The following is a 23,605-nucleotide window of genomic DNA, read 5'->3' as shown; positions in this document are numbered from 1 at the left end:
TGCACAAACAATGAGATTTATTTAAAATACATCACTCAAAAATCGGAGACAAACAAATGGACATAATTTAGGGAGTAGAAAAAACAAGTACATATTTAGTATAGCTGTAAAATTGTGGGCAATTGTATTGTAGAGTGTGACGGGTGGAGCAGGACGAGAATATTTGGAAATAACAAAACATTGGGAAAGGAAAGGAAAAGAAAAAAAAAAAAGAAAAAAATGGAAAACGGCTCCCAATGGCAAAAGAATGACAACACCTACAAATTCCAACCTTAATCCTAATCCCAATTTCCAATACCTCAACTTCATATTTCATTTTCAATGTTTTTCATTCATCATTTTTTTATTTCCATTCTCCAAACTATTTCAAAATAATCTCCGTACTTTAGAAAGTTTCGAGGAGATATTTAAATTTATATGGGTGCGTATGTAAAGAAAAATATACAATATCTCTATAAAATTTTAAAATTTATTTGTCGTCATTAGTTGAACTGATTAAATTTCTATAAAATTTTAAATTTTATTTGTCATCGTTAATTCTACTGATTAAATTTTTATATCATCTAAGGCTTGAAAAAGGAACAAGTTTATACATTATAATTCACTAAAAAAATTTATATTCAAGATTTGTTGTCAATATGAGTTTAGCTTAACGGTAATTAGCGTCAATATTTGACCGAGAGATCGTAAGTTTCTCACCTTGTTATATTAAAAAATGTTAAAAAAGGAAAAAAAGATTTAAGATTTGTCCACGTCAAAAATTCTTATTGACTAATGAGCATGATGACAACTTTGAGGGTAAAACTGTCCTTCGTAGCTTTTAGAAGAAAAAGACAATTGTATGGAATTGAGCTGTCCGCAACCCTTCCCAATGTTCCCATCCATTTATTTGGGACAGCCCAACGTAGGCCCATAATTTAGGCGTAGTGGGCCGAGCGGTGGAATTGGTCGCTCTGGTCCAAAACAAAAATTGCCGGGAACGTTCCGGAGGGGCAAGAAAATGGAGGGAAAATCTCGCTCAGTCGAAAATGGCCGAAACAATTTTCAGTTTTCTTTCAGATTGCAGAGTGCAGAAAGAGGTAATGTTTCCTTCTTGTTTTCGACGACTAAACTTTTTGATTCGCAGAATACGAAGAATCGGACGCACATCATTATGAAAACGCGTTTCTTATGGTCACGGGTATAAAGCAAAAGGTCTGGAATTGGATTGGATTGCTGGTTTGTTTCCTTGTTAATTTGATTTCATAATTTCCCATTCACTTCGTAAAAGCGTAACGACAACTGATCATTCCGATCAACAAATAGCTGGAAAGGTAACTATGATTTTCTCCTCCTAATTATTGATCCCTCATTTTCCATTTTCTCCGATGCTGTTCAGTTCTGTATAATGATGGTAGCTTATGTTTTCTCTCTCTCTTCCTGCTCTTAAATTGTAGAGATTCTGTAGCTTTTTAACACCGATGATTGATAGGGAGCTTGTGATTTTCGATTTGAATCCAATGGACAATCGCCAGGTATTTCTTCTCACACTTGAAATAAATGGGAATTTAATCAAACAGTTTGTGCTTTCTCGCCTCTCCATTCGTAATTTACTTGTGAAATGGTTTGACTGATGAAAAGTATCGTCAATCTTATATTGTATTTATTATTATAGAAACAGACTCTGGATATATATTATTATTGTGTTTGCTCGAGCACTGCAAGCTTACAAATAGACAATAAACAACAATGGAGTTATTGGGATAGGCCATTCAACTTTAGAAGGAACCCCACTTGTGTTTCTGTCTTAATGACTGTCCCCATTGTGGTAGGCTGGTAGCTTCAGGCTGTTAATGCTTTTAACATACGTGTGCCTGTGTTCTTTTGACTAAAAAATTGCATTACCAAAAGCATAATTACTCTTTAAAGCAGTTTTTAGATGGAAGCGAATTTCAACCCGCAACAACATGATTCTGGAGAAAAGACTTTTTGCATTCATCTCTGGCCTATTCTTCTAAGCACACTATTTTACAAACATTCTCCATAGTCTTACAACCAAAGATACTCATCATCCTTCTCTTTGTGTCACAAACCAAACCCCACCAGTTTTCTGATATTGAAAACTTAGAAAAAAAAATATTAAAAGAAAGAGAGAGGAAAAGCATTTCCATTGTACATACAGAGGAAACCTTAGGTAGTTGGGAAGCAAAATTATGGGGATCCTACTGCAGAGGTTGCTGCATGGTGACGACCAAAGGACTCGTGACCACGTGCTTTCCATCAGTCCAAACTATAGAACCACTCTTCATGCTAGAACTTCCAGGGGAGAGCCTAACAGCCACTGCGTGGACCCTAACCAAGAAGCTCAATTTTTGCCCAACCCTTCTAAACACCAGCTTTTCTGGCTCCACTGTCACTGAAATCCCACTTGGTGGCTTTATTATTACCTTGTAGCTAGAATTGGCGTCCCCAACGTTGGTCACAGTTCTTATGAAATGTGTAGACATCTTATGCTTACCATATTGCTGAAACACCACAGACAATGATGGGTAATTCAAGTTCCCAGAATGGCCAGCCCTTTTCGCGCCACTACAATCTGCAATCTTCCTGGTGATTACTTGGATATTCTTAGTGGTGTAGTTGGAATTACACAAGAAATCAACATAGTCATATGTGTTCAGGTCATAGACTAAACCAGGGTCCATCGCCTTTTGGGGATGAACATGGCCAGCTCCAAAGTCCAAGACCGTGGAAGTATTGCCTGAAGATTCATCCAACATTGTGTCACCCCGGTTGTCCAAAGTATAAGCTGTGGTCATTAGGGCCGATTTTATAGCTGCTGGACTCCATCCTGGGTGTGCTGCCTTCAGCAGGGCAGCCAAGCCAGAGACATGAGGACAGGCCATTGAAGTGCCGGAGAGTATGTTGAACTCAGTGGTACGCTTGTCGGTAGGAATTCCGGAGGGCCCAATTTTATCAGGCCAAGCAGCAAGAATGTTCAAACCAGGCGCAATCACGTCAGGCTTCACGATTTCAGGAGACTCTGGATTTGGACCTCTAGCTGAAAACGAAGCAACAACCGGCGCTGGCCTGACTCCAAGCCGAGTTCCCTTGAACAAAATTGTTGCCGTCGGTGGCGACTGGGATTTCGCTGCTGCTGCAATATACTTGCGAATCTCGTCGCCGCCGGTCGCACCAACGGCAGTGGCGGGCAATACGTGGCAGTCAGCTACTAAACCTTCACCGTCAAAGACCCCATTGGCTAAAATCATCCCCAGTCCTCCGGCCTTCTTCACAACCTCACCTTTCGCAGCTCTTGAATTGATGCCCCTGTCGCATAGTACCAGCTTCCCTTTCACTAAATTGGGGTTCAATGAACCTTCTAAGCATAGAGACGAAGAATACCCATCACCGCCATCGGTTCCTGCATAAATAAGAGGATACAGACGACCCGTAGCCAGAGCCGGTCCGCCGTAGACACTCGTACCGAGTATAACCCTCCCGTTTCCCAGCATAACATCAGCTGGGAAATCTCTATCCATGGTTCCGGCTCCTACTGTTGTAACCCATGGTGCTACATTAGTCACAGTGAGCCCACCTGGGCCGCCGTTACCGGCTGACGCCGAGACAAAAACGCCGGCTTCCACCGCTCTAAAAGCCCCTATAGCGATGGCATCGAGATAGTACGGCACCACAACTCCGCCAACGCTGAGTGATACAACATCCACACCGTCCGAGACTGCGGCATCGAAAGCTGCAAGAATATCGGAGTCGTAGCAGCCGGCGTTCCAGCAGACTTTATAGGCGGCAAGCCGAGCTTTTGGAGCCATTCCGGCGGCTTTACCGCGGGCATAGCCTAGAGTTGAAGCCGGAAATACATAACGACCTGCAGCAATGGACGCCGTGTGGGTTCCATGGCCATCGGAATCTCGCGGCGAGCGGTACTCTGTGGTCTCGTTCATTTTTCCATTTGTGGCCTCGTACCCACTGCAGAAGAATCGAGCCCCAATAAGCTTGCGGTTGCAAGAGGTGGCCGGGAAGTCTTTCGCCTCCACGCACTGGCCTTTCCATTTGGAAGGAATAGGAGCCAGATCACGGTCGTTGAAGCTCTGCCTCTCCGGCCAAATACCCGTATCGATGACTCCGATTACGAGGTCAGATCCAAAGTCGGACTCTTTGAGAAGCCCGGCGCTGTCGGTGGTCCCAAGGCCGAGGAACTCAGGGGAACGAGTTGTGTGGGGATGGCGGACCTGTTCAGGAATGACGGAGACGATGTGAGGGAGTTTTTGAAGCTTCTCAACTTCCAAATGGGAGAGCTTTGCGGAGAAGCCATGGAAGACGGTTTCATATGTGTGAAGGATGAGTCCATCACTACCCGTAGTCAGTTCTTCTGGGTTTGATGTGGTTACCGTGGTGGCAGTGGCAGAGATGGAGGCCAGAGAGGACTCGTACCAGTGCTTGTGGGTTGGGAAGATTGAAGGCTTGGCATCTCTCTGAACCTGCACAATGAAGGTCTTCTTTGAAGCATCGATTGAAGAAGAAGAAGAAGAAGAAGAAGAAAGTGGGATGAGGAAAGAGATGAAGAAGAGTGTTGGAAGAAGAGCAGCCATGAATGGAGGAGGAGGAGGAGTTTGGTAATGGAGGGTCTGGCAATGGTCTGTCACTGCCACTGAAGAAAACTTTAAAAAGGAAGTGCGTGTAGTGGGATCGAGTGAGACGACAGTGGGAGTGTAGTAGTAAAGTAATGAAACGCGTAGAATTAGAATGCAGTAAGTTTAAGAGGTCGGGCGTTTGGACTCTCCTGATTTCGAGAAAAGTTTTGGTAAAAAATTAAAATTCCGAATGGTTGTGTACTCCTACACGCCTATTCCTTGGAATTTAGTGGAAATTAGTTGGCAAAAAGTCTCAAAAACAACTCCCCTCCATACCCTATGCTTCAGGTTTAAAATTTTGAATTCAGGGCTGTACAGATAGATAGATAGAGGTGTCTCATTTTCTTCACTTAACCCACCTCATTTCTTTCACTTTTCAAGTATATATTCAAATTTCATAAAGTTAAAAATTTAAATTTAAACACCACTTTTTTAAGTTGGGTTTGATGGTGATAGTCATTTTCTTTTTTAAATTTTAGGTTTAAATATGGTTCTAGTTAATTAAGTTTTAAGATTATTTTAGGGACGAATGATTGTACCAATAATCTTTAGAGTTATATGTCCTAACCTCTGAACTTATATTGGCTCGTCACTACATCTTTTAAATATATATTTTAGTCATTTAGCTTTCAAATTTATTCTATTTTCGTCACTTTTACTTTTTAGTTGTCTATTTTAATATTTTTGTATGTTTGTATTTTTTTCTTTTAATAAATAGATGTTGTGGCTTCTAAGTAGGTGTATTAATCTACCATGGACATGTATTAGAGCAAAAAATTTGACTAAAGTTATTGGTTTGTAGATAGACATCAAGTGGTAATATAATAATAAGGACCAAAATGATTATTGTTTCAAAATTTAAGGACCAAAATAATATTTTGAGAGTTCAATAACTAAAATAGAATATTATGAACTATTGAAGAAACAAGTTGAGTTTTAAATATAAAATTTAAGCATGTTTATTTAAAAATATTATTGATTTATTAGTCAAATTTCGAAAGATTATAGAAAAGTTTTAGCCACTGCTTTTCTAGTTTTGAAATTTCGATTAGGATTTTAAAAATATCTTTCAAGAGAGATCACATAATAAAATAACAGTGTTCAAAAGATGAAATGATTATTAAACACAAGCTCTTAACTTTTAGTTGTCCATCTTTAAAGATAAACTGATTTATTTAAGTTTTCTTTGATTTGTGTGTAGTATATATTTTTTTTAAATGTCTTTAAAGTTTTTATGAATAATAATAATAATAATATGTTAACAACAATAATTATAGAAATAGTTTTTGTTTGTAAATTTTAGTTTAGAGTTCAAACGTGTCTTAAAAAAGTTGAAAAAGCAATCATAAGTTCAAGTTAAATTTCTAAAAACATTTTAAAAATTAGTTTAAAATTTAAAAAGGTTAAAAAAAACACATTTGGTCGTTTTTCGTTGAGTAATGATTTAGTTTTTGAATTTTAGTTAGTAACAATTTAGTCTCCGTACTTTTAAATTAGTAACAATTTAGTCCTTAAATTTTAGTATGTAATTATTTAGTCCATTTAGTTTAAAGTTTCTAATGATTTAGTCCCTATTGTGAATTATTTTTGTTAAATTTCTTATATATGTAGGTCTATAAACCTACGGGGACCAAATGTGTTTATAACTTACAATGACTAAATTGTTTATATGATAAAAATTGAAACTTAATTTTGCTAAGATTTTCTAAATACTTACAAATTTTAAACTATAATGACTAACTTGTTACATATTAAAATTCATGGACTAAATTGTTATTAATTTGAAAGTAGAGATACTAAATCGTTACAAATTAGAGTAACGGAATCAGTACTTTAGTAAAAGTAGAGAGATAGAAATGTGTTTTTCACTCTTTAAAAATACATTAAAAAGTATATTATTAAGTAAAGGAAAATATTAATTTAGTTTGAAAAAGAAAAAAGATAATTTTTAAAAACAAAAATAAAAAGCGAAATTGTAATCAATCCAACCAAAAATGATGTGTTTATCTTTTTAGTGTTTCTAGGGTTCATTACAAGTTACAAACTGCATCGTCATAGGTGAAAGTAAAATAGTGACGAATAAAAACTATGGTGTCGTTTTAACGAAACGGACAAACAAAGCTCTCCTACCAAGAACAAGATGGCTGAGCATATATCTATTTTTTTTAATTCAATAATTTACTTTTAAATTCTAATGCCGCATTCACAGCAGAGAAGTCCCATGAAAGAATCTGCTTTCTATGAAACCAAATTAAAATTTTTAAATACCAATTCGGTGTCATCCCCTTGACGTTTGTTGGAACTTTTTTGTTAGCTTTTATTCCCGAGATCAACTTAGCCCACCAGATGTTGAAACAAGATTAGGAGAGGAAAAAAAAAAATCCCTCCATCACAGACATTAATTTATGATTTACGAATAAAAATTAAATACTTTTACAAACGAATCCAGAGATATTATTTATGATAAAAAAAATTTACCAAGAATAGATAAATGAATGGAGTTACCAATAGCGATGAAGTATATTATTGTTATTATTTTTTTTATACGTGTGAGTGTCTGGATCACCGAACAGCATATAGAAATTAATTCTTACTAACTTAGGTACCTAGCCTAGAATTTATAGAGAATGGTTTGAATCTGTTAGGCCCCCGATTGTAAAAACTTACAGTAGAGAGGGTAAAGAAGTAATTGGGTAGGCATAGGCCAAAACGGCCAAGAGAGAGAAATGTTTAGATAGGGGCAGGGAAGTGTGCCCTTTTAAAGGGGAAGGAATGTCGTTAGGGATCATCTTTGTTTTCTATGTTTTGCTACTGCATTAGCGTTTTGGGAGAGATTTCCCACCCTCTCAGAATTGGTGGGTAGCTTTTGTATTGCCTTAGGGCATCTTTTGTAAAGCCTTTGGGCTCTGTTTTTATCTGAATCAAAAGAATAGTGAGGAAATACCTCACATTTTGGTATCAGAGCAGTTCGGTGCTGGGAGGATCGCCATCAAAATGACGGTGAAAGAATTAGAAACTAGGTGCGAAATAGTAGAAAAGGAAGTCGCCAGTGTGAAGTAAGAAATCACGGCGATACACCTGAAGCTTGATGAGCAACAGAAGCTGCGTGAAAATATTCACGTTAAGACGTTCATGGCTGAGATAATCGGTGGGAGTCCCCGTCCTATTTCGTCAGTAACAGGAGAGACCTCGACATTGAAAGGGAAGGCGACCGTGGGAGAAGTGGCCGAGAACAACAATGGAAACTAAGGGAATGACAGGAACCGTTTCAAAAAGGTATAAATGCCTATTTTCAGAGGAGAAGAACTCGAAGTGTGGATATTCAGAGCTGAACGCTACTTTGAGATTTAGAAACTGACGGAGGAGGAGAAGATGATCGTCGCTATCATAAGCTTCGACGACATTGCTCTAGCATGGTATAGATATACTAACGACCGCGAGAAGTATCGTGACTAGAATGATCTTAAGGGTCGCCTGAGAGACCGTTTTCACCCGGTGAAGGAGGGACGACAATGTGCGAAGTTGCTGTCACTTAAGCAGGAAGGCACGTTCGCAGGCGTTGGCAGTGGACCAAAAAGGAGAGATAGAGAAGTTGATCAGTGAAATAGGCAGGGATAATCAAACCCAGCGTAAGCCCCTTCTCTAGCCCAGTCATCTTAGTGAAAAAGAAAGATGGAAGCTGACGATTCTATGTTGATTACAGGGCTTTGAACAATGCTACAGTTCCGGACAAGTTTCCTATCCCGATAGTGAAGGAGCTCCTTGATGAGCTACATGGCTCGAAAATTTACTCAAAGATAGATTTGAGATCGGGGTACCATCAGATCAGGATGTCGGTGGAAGATACCCACAAGACGGCCTTCAGAACTCACGATGGGCACTATGAATTTTTGGTGATGCCCTTTGGGCTATCCAATGTGCCTTCAACATTTTAGGCACTGATGAACAACATCTTCTGACCCTATCTTCGAAGGTGCGTGCTGGTTTTCTTTGACGATATCCTTGTTTATAGCATTGATCTTCAGACTCATCTAACTCACCTTGCGATGGTGTTCACTGTGCTGAGGGAGAACTTGTTGTTTGTTAATATCAAGAAGTGTCGCTTCGTAGTGGATAAAATTGACTACCTGGGCTATTGGGTGTGGCTAAAGGAGTGGAAGCAAACCCTTCCAAAGTAGAATCCATGGTACGATGGCCAAGACCCACTAATGTCAAGGAACTCAGGGGATTCTTGGACCTAACAGGGTATTACCGGAAATTCGTGCTCAATTATGGGACTCTAGCGGCTCCCCTCACACAACTCCTCAAGAAGGATGGTTTCCAATGGACAGAACAGACTAATATAGCTTTTGAGAAATTGAAGAAAGCAATGGTAACGCTCCTGGTCCTTGCCTTGTCGGATTTCAACGCCCGCTTCGTGATTGACACAGACGCCTCAGGAACAAGACTAGGGGCCGTTCTCACGCAACATCAGCACCCCATAGCCTATTTTAGCCATACACTGTCATTGCAAAACCAGGCCAAATCGATTTACGAAAGGGAACTCATGGTAGTAGTTTTAGTTATCCAGCGCTGGCGGCCCTACCTGTTGGGACAGAAGTTTATTGTCTGAACCGACCAACGGGCGTTTATTGTCTGAACCGACCAACGGGCGTTGAAGTACTTGCTAAAGCAGAGGATAGTGCAACCTGAATTTAGGCCCCCGATTGTAAAAACTTACAGTAGAAAGGGTAAAGAAGTAATTGGGTAGGCATAGGCCAAAACGGCCAAGAGAGAGAAATGTTTAGATAGGGGCAAGGGAGTGTGTCCTTTTAAGGGGGAAGGAATGTCGGGATCATCTTCGTTTTCTGTGTTTTGCTACTGCGTTGGCGTTTTGGGAGAGATTCCCCACCCTCTTGAATTGGTGGGTTGCTTTTGTATTGCCTTAGGGCATCTTTTGTAAAGCCTTCGAGCTCTCTTTTTATCTGAATCAAGGAATAGTGGGGAGATACCTCACATCTCTTTTAATTTACCCTAACTCTTTTGAATCAATTAATCACCCACGATGATTAGCTATATAGGACTTATTATTATCTTCCATTTATATCAATTACTAAGTCGATGCCAGTAGATTAATAGTTTGATGCTGTTGTGCCAAACCGAACATAGTTCAAGTGGTTAAAGCACCTATATCCAACCAAAAAGTCATGAGCTCGAATCCCCATTCTCACATATTGTACTAAAAAAAATAGTTTGATGCTGTTGTGACACTTTTCCAATTATGAACATTAGGATATATAACAAATATTGGAGAATGGGGAGGAAATTCAATGTTGTGACTGCACACAAGAATAAAGGCTGCCCCACAAATCTTTAGTTGTCTGCGACAACCAACGTGTAGTTTAATATTAAAATTCTTATAAAGAGCCCAATTACACTAGTCTTCAATTAGTGAATGTGAATCGGTGGGGAAGTGTGGTTATTATGAATACATTTGTAAATAAGTCTGATTTTAGTTTCGAGGCCTTGACAAAGGATTCATTATTTGGAGGCTAGAATACATTATTAAAATTCAAATCATAATAGACCGGCAAAAGTTTAACACTCTTTGAGTCTATTCTGTTTAGATTAAGCTCTTATGAAGTATCATTTACGAATTTGTTCGATAAATTCAATAAATGTGTGAGAAAGACTCTCAAGAAATCCACCCCATGTTCAAATGAGACATTTGCATTGATTTCTTCTCTATTTAGGAAAACCCCCCCAGAAGACAATACCAGTAGGGTTTGAACATGACAATTTAATCTTTGATATCAATTGATGTAGTACAGGTAACCACTTCTCCTAAAACTTGCACATGATGGGAGAGAGTCCAATCTATTCCTATATAAATTTCTTAGAACTAAACTTAGAATGCACTCTCTAAGCCTACTCCCTTCCAGCTCACCTCTTAGGGGCATTTGCTACGAATTTGAATTGGTTGCATTCAATTAGTGGGAGGAAAGAGTGAAAAGGTAGAAACCCACACCTTCATGTTCTACAATGACAATGAAGCCTACTTTATTTATTGTTCAACTTATATATTTTCATTGGATTGCACAATGTGCAAATAAAATCCCACGTTGGTTGGGGAAAAGAATGATCCATGATATATAGATGATGATAATTATCTCCATTAGTACGAGACTTTTTAGGTGAAACCAAAAGTAGTAAAGCCATGAAGGTTATATGCCCATTGTAGAGATACTTGGGAGTATGATGGTACCATTATCCTTAACAATTTTAATCTATCAAAACATAATTCGGATACCACATGTTTATGTTAAGTTATCAAAACATAACTCGGATACCACATGTTTAAACATAAAGTTTCATTCCTATCACTATCAGACTCCTCCCACATTTCTATAAATATAGTATATGATATTTTCCACTTTTAACATGAGCCTTCGTGATTTTGTTTTTAGTTTCACCTAAAATAACTCGTACCAATGGAGGTTTTGTCCTTCTCTTATATGTATATTTATATGGTGTTTCTTTTATCTAGCCAGTGGGTTACTTTCATCAATATTTATAGGATTATGTGAATATAAATTAGCTAGTAGGGAAGGTGATTTGATTTAGAGTGGGGGCAAGAAATATTTGTTGTTAACAATTTGTTTTTACATGTAAAATTATGAGACGAATAGTACTTGGATTGAAGATCTGGTGGAGTTGGGTAGATTGTGTGAGGTGGAGCCCAATGCAAGGTGAAAAAATTGCGCATGGTAGGACATTTTGGTTCATCATAATGGAGCTGTGGGGCCATTTTTGATAGCCATCAGAAACAAAAAACAGGTCCCAAAACCATCATTCTCCTCCTTTGAATCTTTGCTTATGATGTCTCTCCTCCCTCCTTAGCTTCCAAACCTTCTGAAATAGGTGGTGGGGACTCTGCAACTTAACCACTACAAACTTCAATTCTCTTTCTCTCTCTGGATTTAGCTTACTCTGTTCTGTTGTGGTCACACTTTAGACAAGAAATTGCCACTCGGTAGAAGGAAAGGAGAGAGTGAGAAACAGCAGCATTCACTTTGTAGTAATAAAGGTTAAATTAGGAAGCAAAAGATTTGGTTTAGAAGCATTAAGTCAAACGAGGGGATTAATAAGGCACCAATAAAGCCAGACAGACAAGGCAGCTGCTTTGAGGTGGACACTCCAATCCTCAACATCATCCGTCGGTGTGATGTGATTCAAAGTTTGAATCCTTTGAAATTCAGATTTCAAACCTACACAGGTATTTTAATGGAAGGTTTAAATATTTTTGTCCTTGTACGGTCCATTTTTATTTATTTTGGTCTCTATATTTTTTAAGGTCTTACTTTAACTTTTATTCACCCTTTTGTATATTCATAAATTTTCATTTCATTTTGATCGTAGTTTTTAAAAAGTGATCGTTTTGATTCTTATTTATAAAAGGTTAACATAAAGTTTATATATAACATAAGTTTTTTAATACGAAATTATGGTTACATTTTAAGAATTTTATTGAGTTTAGTATTGTGTTAAAATTGCAATCGAAAAATGAGAAATAAAAATGAAAGTACCAAACCAACATTTTGAAAATTCAAAAACTAAAATGGACAAAATCTAAAAAAGTCCACGGAGCAAAATAGTATTTAAACTTTAATAATAACTTCACATACTTTTGGATATACACAATAGTCTTGCTAAACTTTCGTACTTATTTTGCCTCATCCCAATATTTTAATTTAGGTTTATTTATCTCTAAATTTTACATGAAAGTTAATTAGGTTGATTTTTGTTGTGAATTAGAGAGTAATAAGTGTTTTATTTATAAAGCTGTGTTCAAATTGACTGGCCATAATTTGTTAGGTAGAAAAACAAAAATAAAGTTTATATTAAATGATTTATGCAAAATTAACAAATATTAAAATATTTTCTAATGCAAAGTTTAGGCAAATGACAAAACTTTGTAAATTTAGAGATCAAAATTAGTTAGATGTTCTTTAATGTCAATAAATGATGTTAGTTGAAGATCCACCAACATGGTAACTCACTTATTGAGGATAAGGAGAAGTAATAATTAAAAATAGTTAAAGTATAATTAAAGATCATACAATGAAATTAATAGTAACAGGAAAAAATAAATATTAGTGTTCAAATTGATTAAAAGAATATTTATTAGGATAAATCAACGATTCACCGTTGTGAAAAATGGATTAACTCAAACTAGATATTTAATTGAACTGCTATAATTATTTCATTTTAAATTATTTTTGTAAAATTTACTTCTTGAATGGTCAGCCACATCTCTATATATCCCAAATTTGACCCTAAAAATGTTGTTTATCTAAATTTCTATGGACACTCACTTATAGAGATTTAGGGAAAATATTGTTTCTATCTCTAAATTTAAAGTCAGACCCTACATTTTTAGTAGATGAAAAAAATATTAAGACAATACTCAAAACATTAAGATTTACAACACAGCTCTTATTGATTACGGTTTATTGAACATTACATTAAAAATTTTAAGGATATGGATTTAATTTATTCATCTATGACTAAAGTAATATTTTCACCAACTGTTTAAAATAAAATTATATTGCCTAGGGGAGAAATAAGGAAAGTGTGTACAGTTTAGCATGCAATTATTGGCATGGTCATAATTAAGTCTTGGTAATAAAGTGTTAAAGAAGGGAGGGAGAGGGAGAGGATGGGGCCTATTGACTCTTTGAGGTTTGTATTTTGAAATGGACAACTGGCCTTTTGATCATATTTCAAAACTCTTTTTCCCGTTGTGAAATGATAGGAATATTTTAGCTCAATGCTTCCAGAAGATGGAAAAATCAATCTCTTCCTCTCTCCCTTCAATTATTGTCCTCTAATCTTTTTTTAGATTTATTCAATTCAATTAAACTCAAAAACTTTCCATTCTCAAACAACATCAACTCGAATAACCCATTCATGAAACACAATTGGAAACCCATATTTTAGTTTATAAATTGTAGTTTGTCCAGAAGGAGTGATGCATTTAATGCATCCATCATGGCTGCAGCAGTATCATTTAAGCAGTGGACCTGTTGTCTGCTTTGTTCTTTCTATTTCTATTTCTGTTTCTCTTGCCTCATCTGTGTGGGACATTTCATTCATGGTGTCAATTTCTTTTAGGGCTTTTGTTTTAAAATTCTCTTCTTTAACTCTTTGAAAATGTACATATTTTTGCTTGGCCTAGTTTGTTTTGGAGCCCATTTGAAAACCAAGCTTTGAAGCATAGTGATTTGATTTGCCCGTTCCAAAAGATTCCACCAACCCTTCAGCTAATGTTGTGAATCTAATCCATTTGATTAGTCATAAAACTTATAATTTCTGTTTTAATGCATTTTGTTGCCAAAGGACAATCCATAGATTTTCATTTGTAAACTTAAAATTCCTTCTTTTATGAATTTTGTAGGCAATGGGTTGAAAGAAGTACAGGTAAGCATACATGTAAGTTCAAGAGGTTGGTTTAATTCATCTTCTACATAAAATCTAAGTCAGCCTTAAACTAAGTTGGAGAATTGTCATATCCACTTCCCCTTCTATTTCCTAACGAATTACCTATCTATTTCTCAACAGCCCTCCCATACAACAAAAATGGGAAAAAAAAAAAGAGAGAACCAAGAGTTCTCCCCTTGACTTTTCACTGTTTTTCTTTTCCTGGATACATTATATTATATATATACTGGTAGATTTAGGTTAATAGCAGAATGGAACACGTCGAGGTTTGTATATACGGCCGCAAGCAAATGGTTTGGTTCTGTTTGAGGTTGGCAGAGACAAATTTAACCTCAAAATCAAATCCTCTTCATATTGGTCTTGAGGATAAGCCTGGAGACAACCCATTTGCAAGTTTCTTCTTCTTATAATTAGCAACACTACAGTGTGGGCATATGTATTCTAAACCATCAGTTTTTGCATAATCCTGCAGAAATCAGGCACAATGCAACCATTATGATTCAAGTAAAGTAACCACTCAACTCTCATCCCATATTTTCCCACCTTCAAGACATCTCAAGTATGCCTGAACTATGGAATCTTGCCTCGTTCCAACTCTTTTCACACAGTTTGTGCTTTCATTAGATTCGGTGTTACCAAGGTGATGCGGTAGGACAGGGAAAATACCTTAAATGCGCCGAGACCCTGCCTTCTGTCACAACCAAAGTGAGCCCACTCGCCACAATCACCACAGTTCACCCAATCCCCTGCTGCACTACTGTTGAGGCAAAATCCAACAGTTCCAGTGTAAGCAGCAATCATATGAAGTCTATTTAGTTTAACATTGGGGAAGAGAGGAAGTCGGCTTAGGAGCCCAAGTTAATAGCCAGTTTAGTATGTTTGGCTCCTAAGCCTATATATACAAGCCAAATGTTTCATTGGCTGCAATGAAATATTTGTTCTTTTCAAAAATGGGAGAAGGAAACGTAGAGAATGAAATGGAAATGGAGGTGTACAAACCTGTGACACAAAAGGCAACATTCGCCATCTACATCTTCATGTGCCAATTCGTACTCGAGAAGATAAGTCTCGTAATGTCTTTTAAGCGTGTTTCCAACCCCCTGCAAGAGAATTAGTTATTATCTTCTATCACCACAGGATCATGAGCATCAAGAAACAACATTCACATTATTTGTTATGCAAATAATAGAATCTGGATATTCAAGGATAAACAGTTACACCATACTAAAATTATCATTAGGAGAAGAATTGCGTTCATACTGTCATTCTGTTGGTCATGGTGTAATTCCGCATCTTTGAGAAGATCTGTCCTTTCCAGTTAATGCCATTTCCAACACGAAAGCCACCTCTTGAAACCACCTGATCAGCAGCATCCATTCAGGAATAGTCCAACTAGTGGCTTCCAGGACACTCTATATCCATGATTCTTACTGAAAGAAAAGGAGCTTACCTCCTTGTACAAGTTGTAAAGGTCAAGACGCTTTCCATTGAGTATTGCATCTGGAAACTCCGCGAGCCCACCTTGAGGAATGAGTCGATGGTGACCTCGAAGAGCTAGAAACTGCAATAAATCCTTCAAAAACTCATCCTACATGAGAAAAAAATAGTTCAAGAGATTAAATAAGAAGCACAGGACTATAATTTCTCATAATTTTTTAAACACGCAATTTCAAAGAACAGTAGTTCCAAAGAGATGCAATTACCTCAAAGCAGGCATGTATAGGACTTCTGCCACAACCATGCTTCTTCAAAGGTAGCGGATTCAAGGGAATAATTTGTTTATATTGAGATGCACTTGGAAAGATTTTTTGTTGTGAAACTGAAGCTGAACCTACGGTAATATGCTTTGTGGGGTTAATAGAAGGGACACTAGCTTTAACCATGCCTCCATTGTGCCCACCTGTCTCAGCTATTCTAGGAAAAGATATCATTTTGTGGCGATTAACATGAGGAATGGGCCTCATTGCAGCAATTTTCATTCCTCTCCTTCTTGGGAGCGGAAGCATGGGAGTGATATAACCATTCCTCAATCCTATTTCCATGTTCCCATCATCTATTCTGCTAGCAGAAGAAACCTTCAGGCGTTCAAGATTATCATGAGAACCATGGCTTCTGTCTTTCATCCTTTTAGATCTCCTTACAGGAGCAGGAGGCTTCAACCAACTAGGGTGTGTGCTATCAGTTAAATTGCTCAGAATGAAATCTTTTTCCTTCCTTGAACGGAAGAAAAGGAGGCGTTCAGCATCATCCTTCTCAAAAGAAGCAACAGACAAACCCTGGATGCTGGCAATGCCCAGTGCTACTAAACTTCGAAAAGAAACATCAGGGGCCAACTGCCTTAAAATCTGAAAAACAGCCGTGGACAAGCACCTACTCATCAGACGTTACATAAAACTCATCATAAGAACTAGATTAAAATCATCACTAAATGAATAGGATATATTGCTTCATAGATCTTCAGTCGTGACTCCCTAACACTTGGAAACAGACAGATACCAGAAAACAGTTTTTTCTTTCCTGTAAGATCCAGCCCAGGTGAAAAGAATCCGCCGAAATCAATGCACAGTATTTAAACCAAGATAGAAGATAGGCCATTCTTGGTTCTCAGGTGAAACAATACATTATCTAATCCTAGAAGAAGCATTCTTCAAGAATATATGGACGCTAAACCCCAATATAGAATTAGAACCCCAAAGATACAAGCTCGCAAAATAAAATGAAGAGAAGCACCCTTCAAGAATATATGGACGCTAAACCCCAATATAGAATTAGAACCCCAAAGATACAAGCTCGCAAAATAAAATGAAGAGAAGCACCGGACAACCTGAGATGCCCATGAAGGGACCTTCAAGCTAACTTCAAACACTGTTGCCCCACAAGCAATTGAAGCAGATTTCCGTGGCTCACATAGGTATTTGCTTCCTTCATCATCTACTAGTGTCTGCACTAGTTCGCCTCTTTCAATAATCTCATTCTTTATATAATTTTCGAATAGCTGAATACAAACCAAAAAGAAGTTACGTAAGGATCTGACAACTGCAAAACAAGATGAGAACCTAACCAAAGAAAGCTTCTGCATTACTTGATCATCAAAACAAGCTTGTGCACTTCCTGAGACCAAAAGCGAGACGTGGGCAAAACTGCATGTCGATATATCACAGCGCATGGTAACAACACCATTAGAGATGGTTCCTGCCTGAAGAGGTGGAGGAGGGGCACTGTCCACATCAGATGAATTAATACAATTGACAGCCAATTTAAAATATGGAATTTACAACTCCATTCAGAGGTCAGAAGATTGTTGCAGTGGTTAAATTCATAAGAACACCATCAATTAGAGAAATTAAAATATTACAACAGCTCACTTAAAGTAACTTGGAAATAAATATCAGGAAAATACTTTGAAAAACCAACCTGAATTTGCCGTGAAGTTTGGACCCCCGAATCTAAAACACAAAGAAATAGAAAAAATATGATGTAAGAGAAGTCCTCCTATTATCTGGAATCTAAAACAACCCTTGAAGAAAACACTTGCAAGCATAAGTATTGCCATGGGCGAACAATCTTTTGTGTTTATTTGCTTGCTTAAGCGTTTACTCTTGGAAGGTGGGTTACCTTTGATGAAAATCATTATCAACCCAATCAACAGGACATAAACAAATCAATAACCAAGATTGTGTATTAAAAACATAAGTCCTAGCAATATGCATTTTCCCTACTTACTTCGATGTCCAAGAGGGCATTAAGACCATCCTCCAGAGCTCCTAATACATAAGCATCCTAAAAAGAGGAAAACAAATCCACAAGTCATGCCAGAGTAGGGCACACTAGAAGGGGACTAGTTCTGCACGTTCCTTCATTTAGCTGAGTCAAATTTAGCATAGAAAATTAAAAGCAGACGTCCATCCGTCCTTACCAATGAGCCTGGTTCTCCACATATGAGAAATCTCATTTCAACATCATTATCAAGTATGCTCAGAGAAGGAGTTTCCAATGAACTTTCTTCATCCTCAGCTGCCTCTTTCTCAAGGGGTTCGACGTTTATTTTCAAACGTTCCCCCAGAAGATGCGGTCCAAGATCTTCATTAACTTCTTTATTACTACCCGTAGGAAGGTAAAGGCTGTTTCCTGAGCAATACATCCTAAATGAAGCGTGTGCAAGTTGAAATGCATCCCATGTATGAGCAGTTGAACTGCAATTCACATAGAAACATAGTTATCTTCCAATCATGTTTTTTCCTTTCTACCTATACCTAGTCTCCATTGGAATAATCAACTAATGTACTTTGTCACATTAATGGAGTACCTCTGAAGAACCGACAGGAATGCATTACGGAAATGACAAGCTGCATAACAAGAAAATGTGCTTCCCCAATATATGACATAAGGAATACCCTGAAAACAAATAAGCATACATTAAACCAAAATAATCTTTTATTCTCTGTGTTTATGAAAACTACTCATACTTCATACAAGAACATTGGAAATGCCAGTCTGCAGCATTCAAAATAAACATTAGAAGCCTTAGCACCTTAAATCCTAAAAATAGTCAATGGCAGTTAATGCCAAAGATAGAGTAGAGAAGCGATCTAAATGAAATCCACCTTGGAGTGGAGTGCATCAGCTACTTCATCTCCATTTGCTATATCCAAATATACCTGAAAATTCACCTACCAACCTCATGAGTAGTAAGAACTGAAGTAATGAAATATTAAGGACATAATTTAACAAGCTTCATGGAGTTTCACAGACTCCCAACTGAATTCATGATCCGAAATTTATGTAGGCTGGTTGGATAATTCGAGTGCCTAATATTTCTCCAGTATCTAATTATAAAAAAATTAGTCCAATGACGTCACCCCATACAGGTGCTAAATACAATGAAAACTCAAAATAGTAACAATTTCTTCTTTGTTTCTGTTTACTGTTTCCCTTTGTGGTGGGTGGGGTGTTAGGATAACAAAATGGTGCTAAACAATATGAAACGAAATTCAAAGAAGGATATAGAACATACAGTGGCGGGCAACAGAGAACTAAAGAGCCCACTTATTGCTTCTACTGTGGACAGGTCAACACCTCCCCATATTAAAGAACCAACTTCATCATTCTCGAGCCGTTCCCCTTGTAAGTAAACAATGTTCGGTCTATATGATTCAATAGTCCTACAAAACTCATCTTTACTAGGATTGGTCAAAACCTGGACCTGCATACACATATATATGGCAAAGTAATTACCACAAAACAGCATAATCACACATCACAGGGTAGTACTAGCATTCACTAGAGCAAAACAACAATTAACCGTAATTTCGCACCTCCAAACGCCCAGAAGAACTTAATTGTGGAAATGGATATCTCTGCTGATCCTCTGTATTATCCTTCTTACTTTCATCTTCAGGAACTCCACAGGAGGGGACTGCAAGAAGCCTACAAGTATATCTAGTAGCAACTTGAGAATGAAGCACCATTGGATGTATACAATGTATTCTCTCCAGATTCTTACAGGAGAGTAGAAATCCAAAACTCCCAGTGAGTTTAAAACCCTTCCCTCTAGCATCAACTCATAGTTTAAGAATCCAAAAACTGAAACCTAATGGAGTTTGAGAGATTTGAAGGACCAACAGCTATATCTCAAAAAAGGCTTAGAAATTTTCTTTTTGAACACAGAATCTGTTCGCAACTCAATAGAGCCCCGGAGAGAAATTAGGCGTTTAGAAAGGAAATAAGAATGGATTGTGAAAGAAAAAACCAGTCCTCTTCTGGCGATGGGGCTCCGAAAGCGAAAAGAGCCGCCCGCCCTCGGAATTCGACCTAATTGAGAAGAGAACATGAAAAATCTGAGAAGGTCAGCAATGGCGAAAAGTAAACCAGAAGATGAAATTTTAGGAGGACTCACCGATCGACCACCGAATGGGAAAAATGGAGAAATCAAAACCCTAAGAAGTTCGTAGCTTAAAAGATCAACATAAACATTGGAGTCCACCAACGAGGAGAATCCTTTACGCCCTTAAATTCATATCTTTAGAATTTTAAAAACCTAAAAAAAAAATTAGAAACTAAAAGGGTATATCGTGATTTGTGAGTTTTCTCTCTATATTTCACGGAAAACACAAATTCAAAATGCTCACAGTCACCAGAATTATTAAAAAATAATTCCCATCTATTGATAAGTGGGTGTCAGATAAATACATCCAAATCCGGCATTTCAAAGTTGAGGTCAAACACAGCAAAAAAAAAAAAAACGCGAAATTTTTAGGGGAAAAAAACACACCCAACATGAGGGATTAATTAAAGCCCTCTTTGGCCCTTTGATGAACTGATTGATGATAAAGTAAGAAAGCTAATTTCGAAACCCAAAAAGAAAAATTAAATATAGAAAAAAAAGACCGTAGGGTATTTGAAAAGTACCTTACGCTGTGATTAAAACAAGTAACTGATTTCCTTTTTCTTTACTTTTCTTAAAGAATTTTGAACAAACCAATGGTACGGTCTAAACCACGAGGGCATGAATTGAATTTCGACGACTGCCTTTAAGATTCGAATTTGTGACAAAATAATCAATCGAAGGTGAAGATTCATTCATACAAAGAACAGAGTGCTTCTTTCTTCTGTCCCATTTCAAAGACCAAATATCCGAAGCTTCTTGTTCTTCAGATCCCATGTCATGGATTTTCATACAACTCAAGATTTCTGCGAATCGATTCATATGAACAAAACAGCCTGCAAAAGGTGGTCTGCACTTTTTCCATGCCAAATTATAATATATGATGACCAACATAAGAGAGGGAAAAAAATCTGACTTCAAAATCTGACAAATTCAATCCTTGAGTTGCATTCTTTCATGTCACCAACGTTTTTCTTTTGCATTCAGTGTAATCTTTACAATTTATTTACTCGTATTGGATCTTGGCAGGTACATCGTACACGGTGGGGTAAGATATCAGAAAAGCTACTGAATGGAAGTAATTATACTCTGGGAAATTTTTCAGTACTAGAAATACCATACCCTGCTCCCATAAGTTTCTGGTCAAGATCGTGGAACTATCGCTCGAGAAGTAAGTATGCTGGTCCTTATTTGATCATAAGGATAATGGTTCTTATTAAGTCAGGAGCGACCAATCCAGAGGTTACCCGCGATCAGTAATGGCATAACCAGAAGAGGGATAGGAGAAACAAGCTTATGCCATTATCAGCCACAAACACGATTATTTAAAAATGAGGTGAGATTCAATTCAACTGCATTAAATAATTGTTTCTAAAGAAAAAATCATGGTGAGAACTAAGAAAAAGAGTACTCTCCTAGTACTAAAAATTGAGGATAATGTTTGTGCATTATCCATTACATGTGTTTCTTCAGCCTTACATCAATATCCAAAATTTACAGCTCTTCTTTTTGCTGATCTAGCTGGTAATGAATATAAATAGGCAACCAAAGTCTAAGATTTGCCTTGTATTTTATTGCTTTTGAACCATTTTTATTAGCTAGTTACATTCATTATTTGCAATATGAAGTAGAAAATACTACGAAACAAGTGGTGGAATTGTTGTATGGGGAATTCTGTTATGTTGGCGGCGGAGATCCTGTAGAAGCAACCGAGTTTGAGTTTGAGTTTGATTTTTATTTTTATGACATTTCCTGAAAGAAGCCAGAATTTTTCTGGTGGAAGCTTCTAATTCTGTCTTTTCATCAGTTTCAATCTGCTGGTTCCTACACTTTATGCTGCAATAACCTTGATCTCCCCTGTCAACAGGACCAAAATTCAATTACAAATTCAACAAGGTAAATTAAATTCTTCTCCAAAATCCATGGAACTGCTTCCGTTCATAACAAAAGGTTTACCTGTACATGTAAATATCTTCGTGGGGGTTGAGATTCTGTTTGCATAGAAAGCATGATCTGAGAAAACATGGGTTGTTGATAGAATTGGGTGGAAGTGAAGAAAAAGTAAGTTTTATGGATTGTTTGACCACTAGATTTTGTTGTGGTGATGGATGAACAAGAATTGTTCCCAACCCAACAGCCTTCAAATTTCTGGAATTTTCATCATCTTCTGATCTCAGCTTACCATTTCTGATGTTCTTCATCCTGAAGGGACTACCCAATTTGGGAAGCATTTCAAAAAAGGAGACGAAAAATAATAGAGATTCAGAGAGGGAATTAAGAGGAAGATTGATGAGAGTGTGAAGAGAGTTGGATATGGCAGATATATAGAGAAAAAAAGATTTAAAAAAAAAAAAAGGTGCAGTGAGTGGAACAGTAAACAAAATAACCTTAAAACGACACCGTTTAGGTTTAGTATTCGACATCTGGTTTCCACCACACAACTGTGATTTTTCCTACCGAACAACAGTTGTCGTTTGTTATGAAAATGAAAACGTGGAAAATGAGAAAATGACACTTATTATTGTTGTTAAAATATTATTTTCTTTCTTTTTCTGCTATCCTGTCCTGACATCTCTTTTATGTTTTTTTTTGTTGGGAGAAATATCTCTTCTAGGTCGTTGAAAATATTACCATAAATTTTAGGACCTTTCAAACAACGGAGTGGTAAGAAGTGAAGTCGGGTTGGGTTAAGAAACTTCACTCCTCATCCAAGAGAATGATTTAAAAATTCCAACTTTTTTTTAATATTCAATTCCTCGCTTTATTTTATTCTTTCTTCTTTTTTCTCAAGTGGGTCTCGTATCAAATCATATATTTTTTCCTCCTATCTTTACTATACTCTCCTCCCGACCAATGTGATCTCATCCTCTCAAATTTAATAGGTCCCACTACTTTTTGCAAGCTTTACATTTTTTTCAATGCAAATATATGTTAGGTAAAACATTATTTATATGATAAGAGGTGTATTTCATCAATGTTGTAAGAAAAAAAGTATACATTTTTTAAAAATATTTTACTTCTTATTCCTCAACTTTGTTTGGAATTTTATGTTTTATTCTTGTACTTCGCTTTAAAATTTTAAATGACTGTACTATTAACTACGAATTCACAACTCAAATACTTGGAGTTTTCTATATTTAATTTTTGTTTGTAATCTAGATACCATAAAAAGTCAAACTTTCCAACTTTGTATTACACAAATTTAACTCATTGAGTCTTACTTTTTCATAATTTTCTGAAACCAAAAATGTTTTGAGATTTAAAATAGGATACATTTATGACTTATCATTTTTTAAAAACAATAATGATTAATAAATAAAATGTAAAGTATGATAGAATTGGAAAAATAACGATACCCACCGACCGGCCCACCCACTCACTTGTATAAAGAAATAACACTTTTTTTTTTTTTTGAGAGGAGAGATTAATTTAATTTCTAATAAACAATGGCTACGTAAAACGTGCTTATTTATTCGGCTTCCCTTTCACGAATCAATCTTAAAACGGGTCAATTTAGCACCACTCGTTTCTTCTCCTGGAGCCAATGTGTCCTAAAAAAAAAAAGATATTGTTTTTTTTGTTTTTCAAGAAAAAGATTTTTTTTAGCAAG

General features: G+C 36.8%; 3 protein-coding genes and 1 long non-coding RNA gene across 4 annotated transcripts; 1 reads left to right on the top strand and 3 right to left on the bottom strand.

Annotated features, from left to right (window-relative positions):
• Positions 1–863: 863 nt before the first annotated feature.
• On the top strand, positions 864–21,738 carry LOC148208815 (uncharacterized). The gene is made up of 3 exons (XR_015787038.1): positions 864–1,313; positions 1,437–1,514; positions 21,025–21,738. It is a non-coding gene; the product is annotated as an uncharacterized LOC148208815 (long non-coding RNA).
• LOC111022306 (Subtilase family protein) lies at positions 1,951–4,795 on the bottom strand. The gene has a single exon (XM_022299477.2). It carries the CDS (start codon positions 4,587–4,589, stop codon positions 2,202–2,204), a length of 2,388 nt encoding a protein of 795 aa, XP_022155169.2. The 5' UTR covers positions 4,590–4,795; the 3' UTR covers positions 1,951–2,201.
• On the bottom strand, positions 14,104–20,191 carry LOC111019623 (AT-rich interactive domain-containing protein 4). Its single transcript, XM_022296020.2, has 16 exons — positions 20,008–20,191; positions 19,427–19,922; positions 19,126–19,314; positions 18,716–18,769; positions 18,418–18,506; positions 18,028–18,304; positions 17,835–17,891; positions 17,526–17,557; positions 17,194–17,329; positions 16,936–17,106; positions 15,815–16,456; positions 15,562–15,699; positions 15,372–15,470; positions 15,111–15,211; positions 14,778–14,868; positions 14,104–14,577 (listed from the first exon to the last, which is right to left on the bottom strand). Exons 2-16 carry the CDS (start codon positions 19,577–19,579, stop codon positions 14,461–14,463), a joined length of 2,346 nt encoding a protein of 781 aa, XP_022151712.1. The 5' UTR covers positions 19,580–19,922; positions 20,008–20,191; the 3' UTR covers positions 14,104–14,460.
• LOC148208814 (uncharacterized) lies at positions 21,390–22,487 on the bottom strand. Its single transcript, XM_088116888.1, has 2 exons — positions 21,952–22,487; positions 21,390–21,852 (listed from the first exon to the last, which is right to left on the bottom strand). The coding sequence occupies exons 1-2, from the start codon at positions 22,416–22,418 to the stop codon at positions 21,633–21,635; spliced, it is 687 nt and encodes a 228-aa protein (XP_087973014.1). The 5' UTR covers positions 22,419–22,487; the 3' UTR covers positions 21,390–21,632.
• Positions 22,488–23,605: the final 1,118 nt, after the last annotated feature.

This window comes from Momordica charantia (genome assembly GCF_013281855.1).
Source record: "Momordica charantia cultivar OHB3-1 chromosome 9 unlocalized genomic scaffold, Mcharantia_2.0 BLBB01000009.1, whole genome shotgun sequence".
Lineage (NCBI taxonomy): Eukaryota > Viridiplantae > Streptophyta > Magnoliopsida > Cucurbitales > Cucurbitaceae > Momordica > Momordica charantia.
This window is presented reverse-complemented; position numbering and strand designations above follow the sequence as displayed.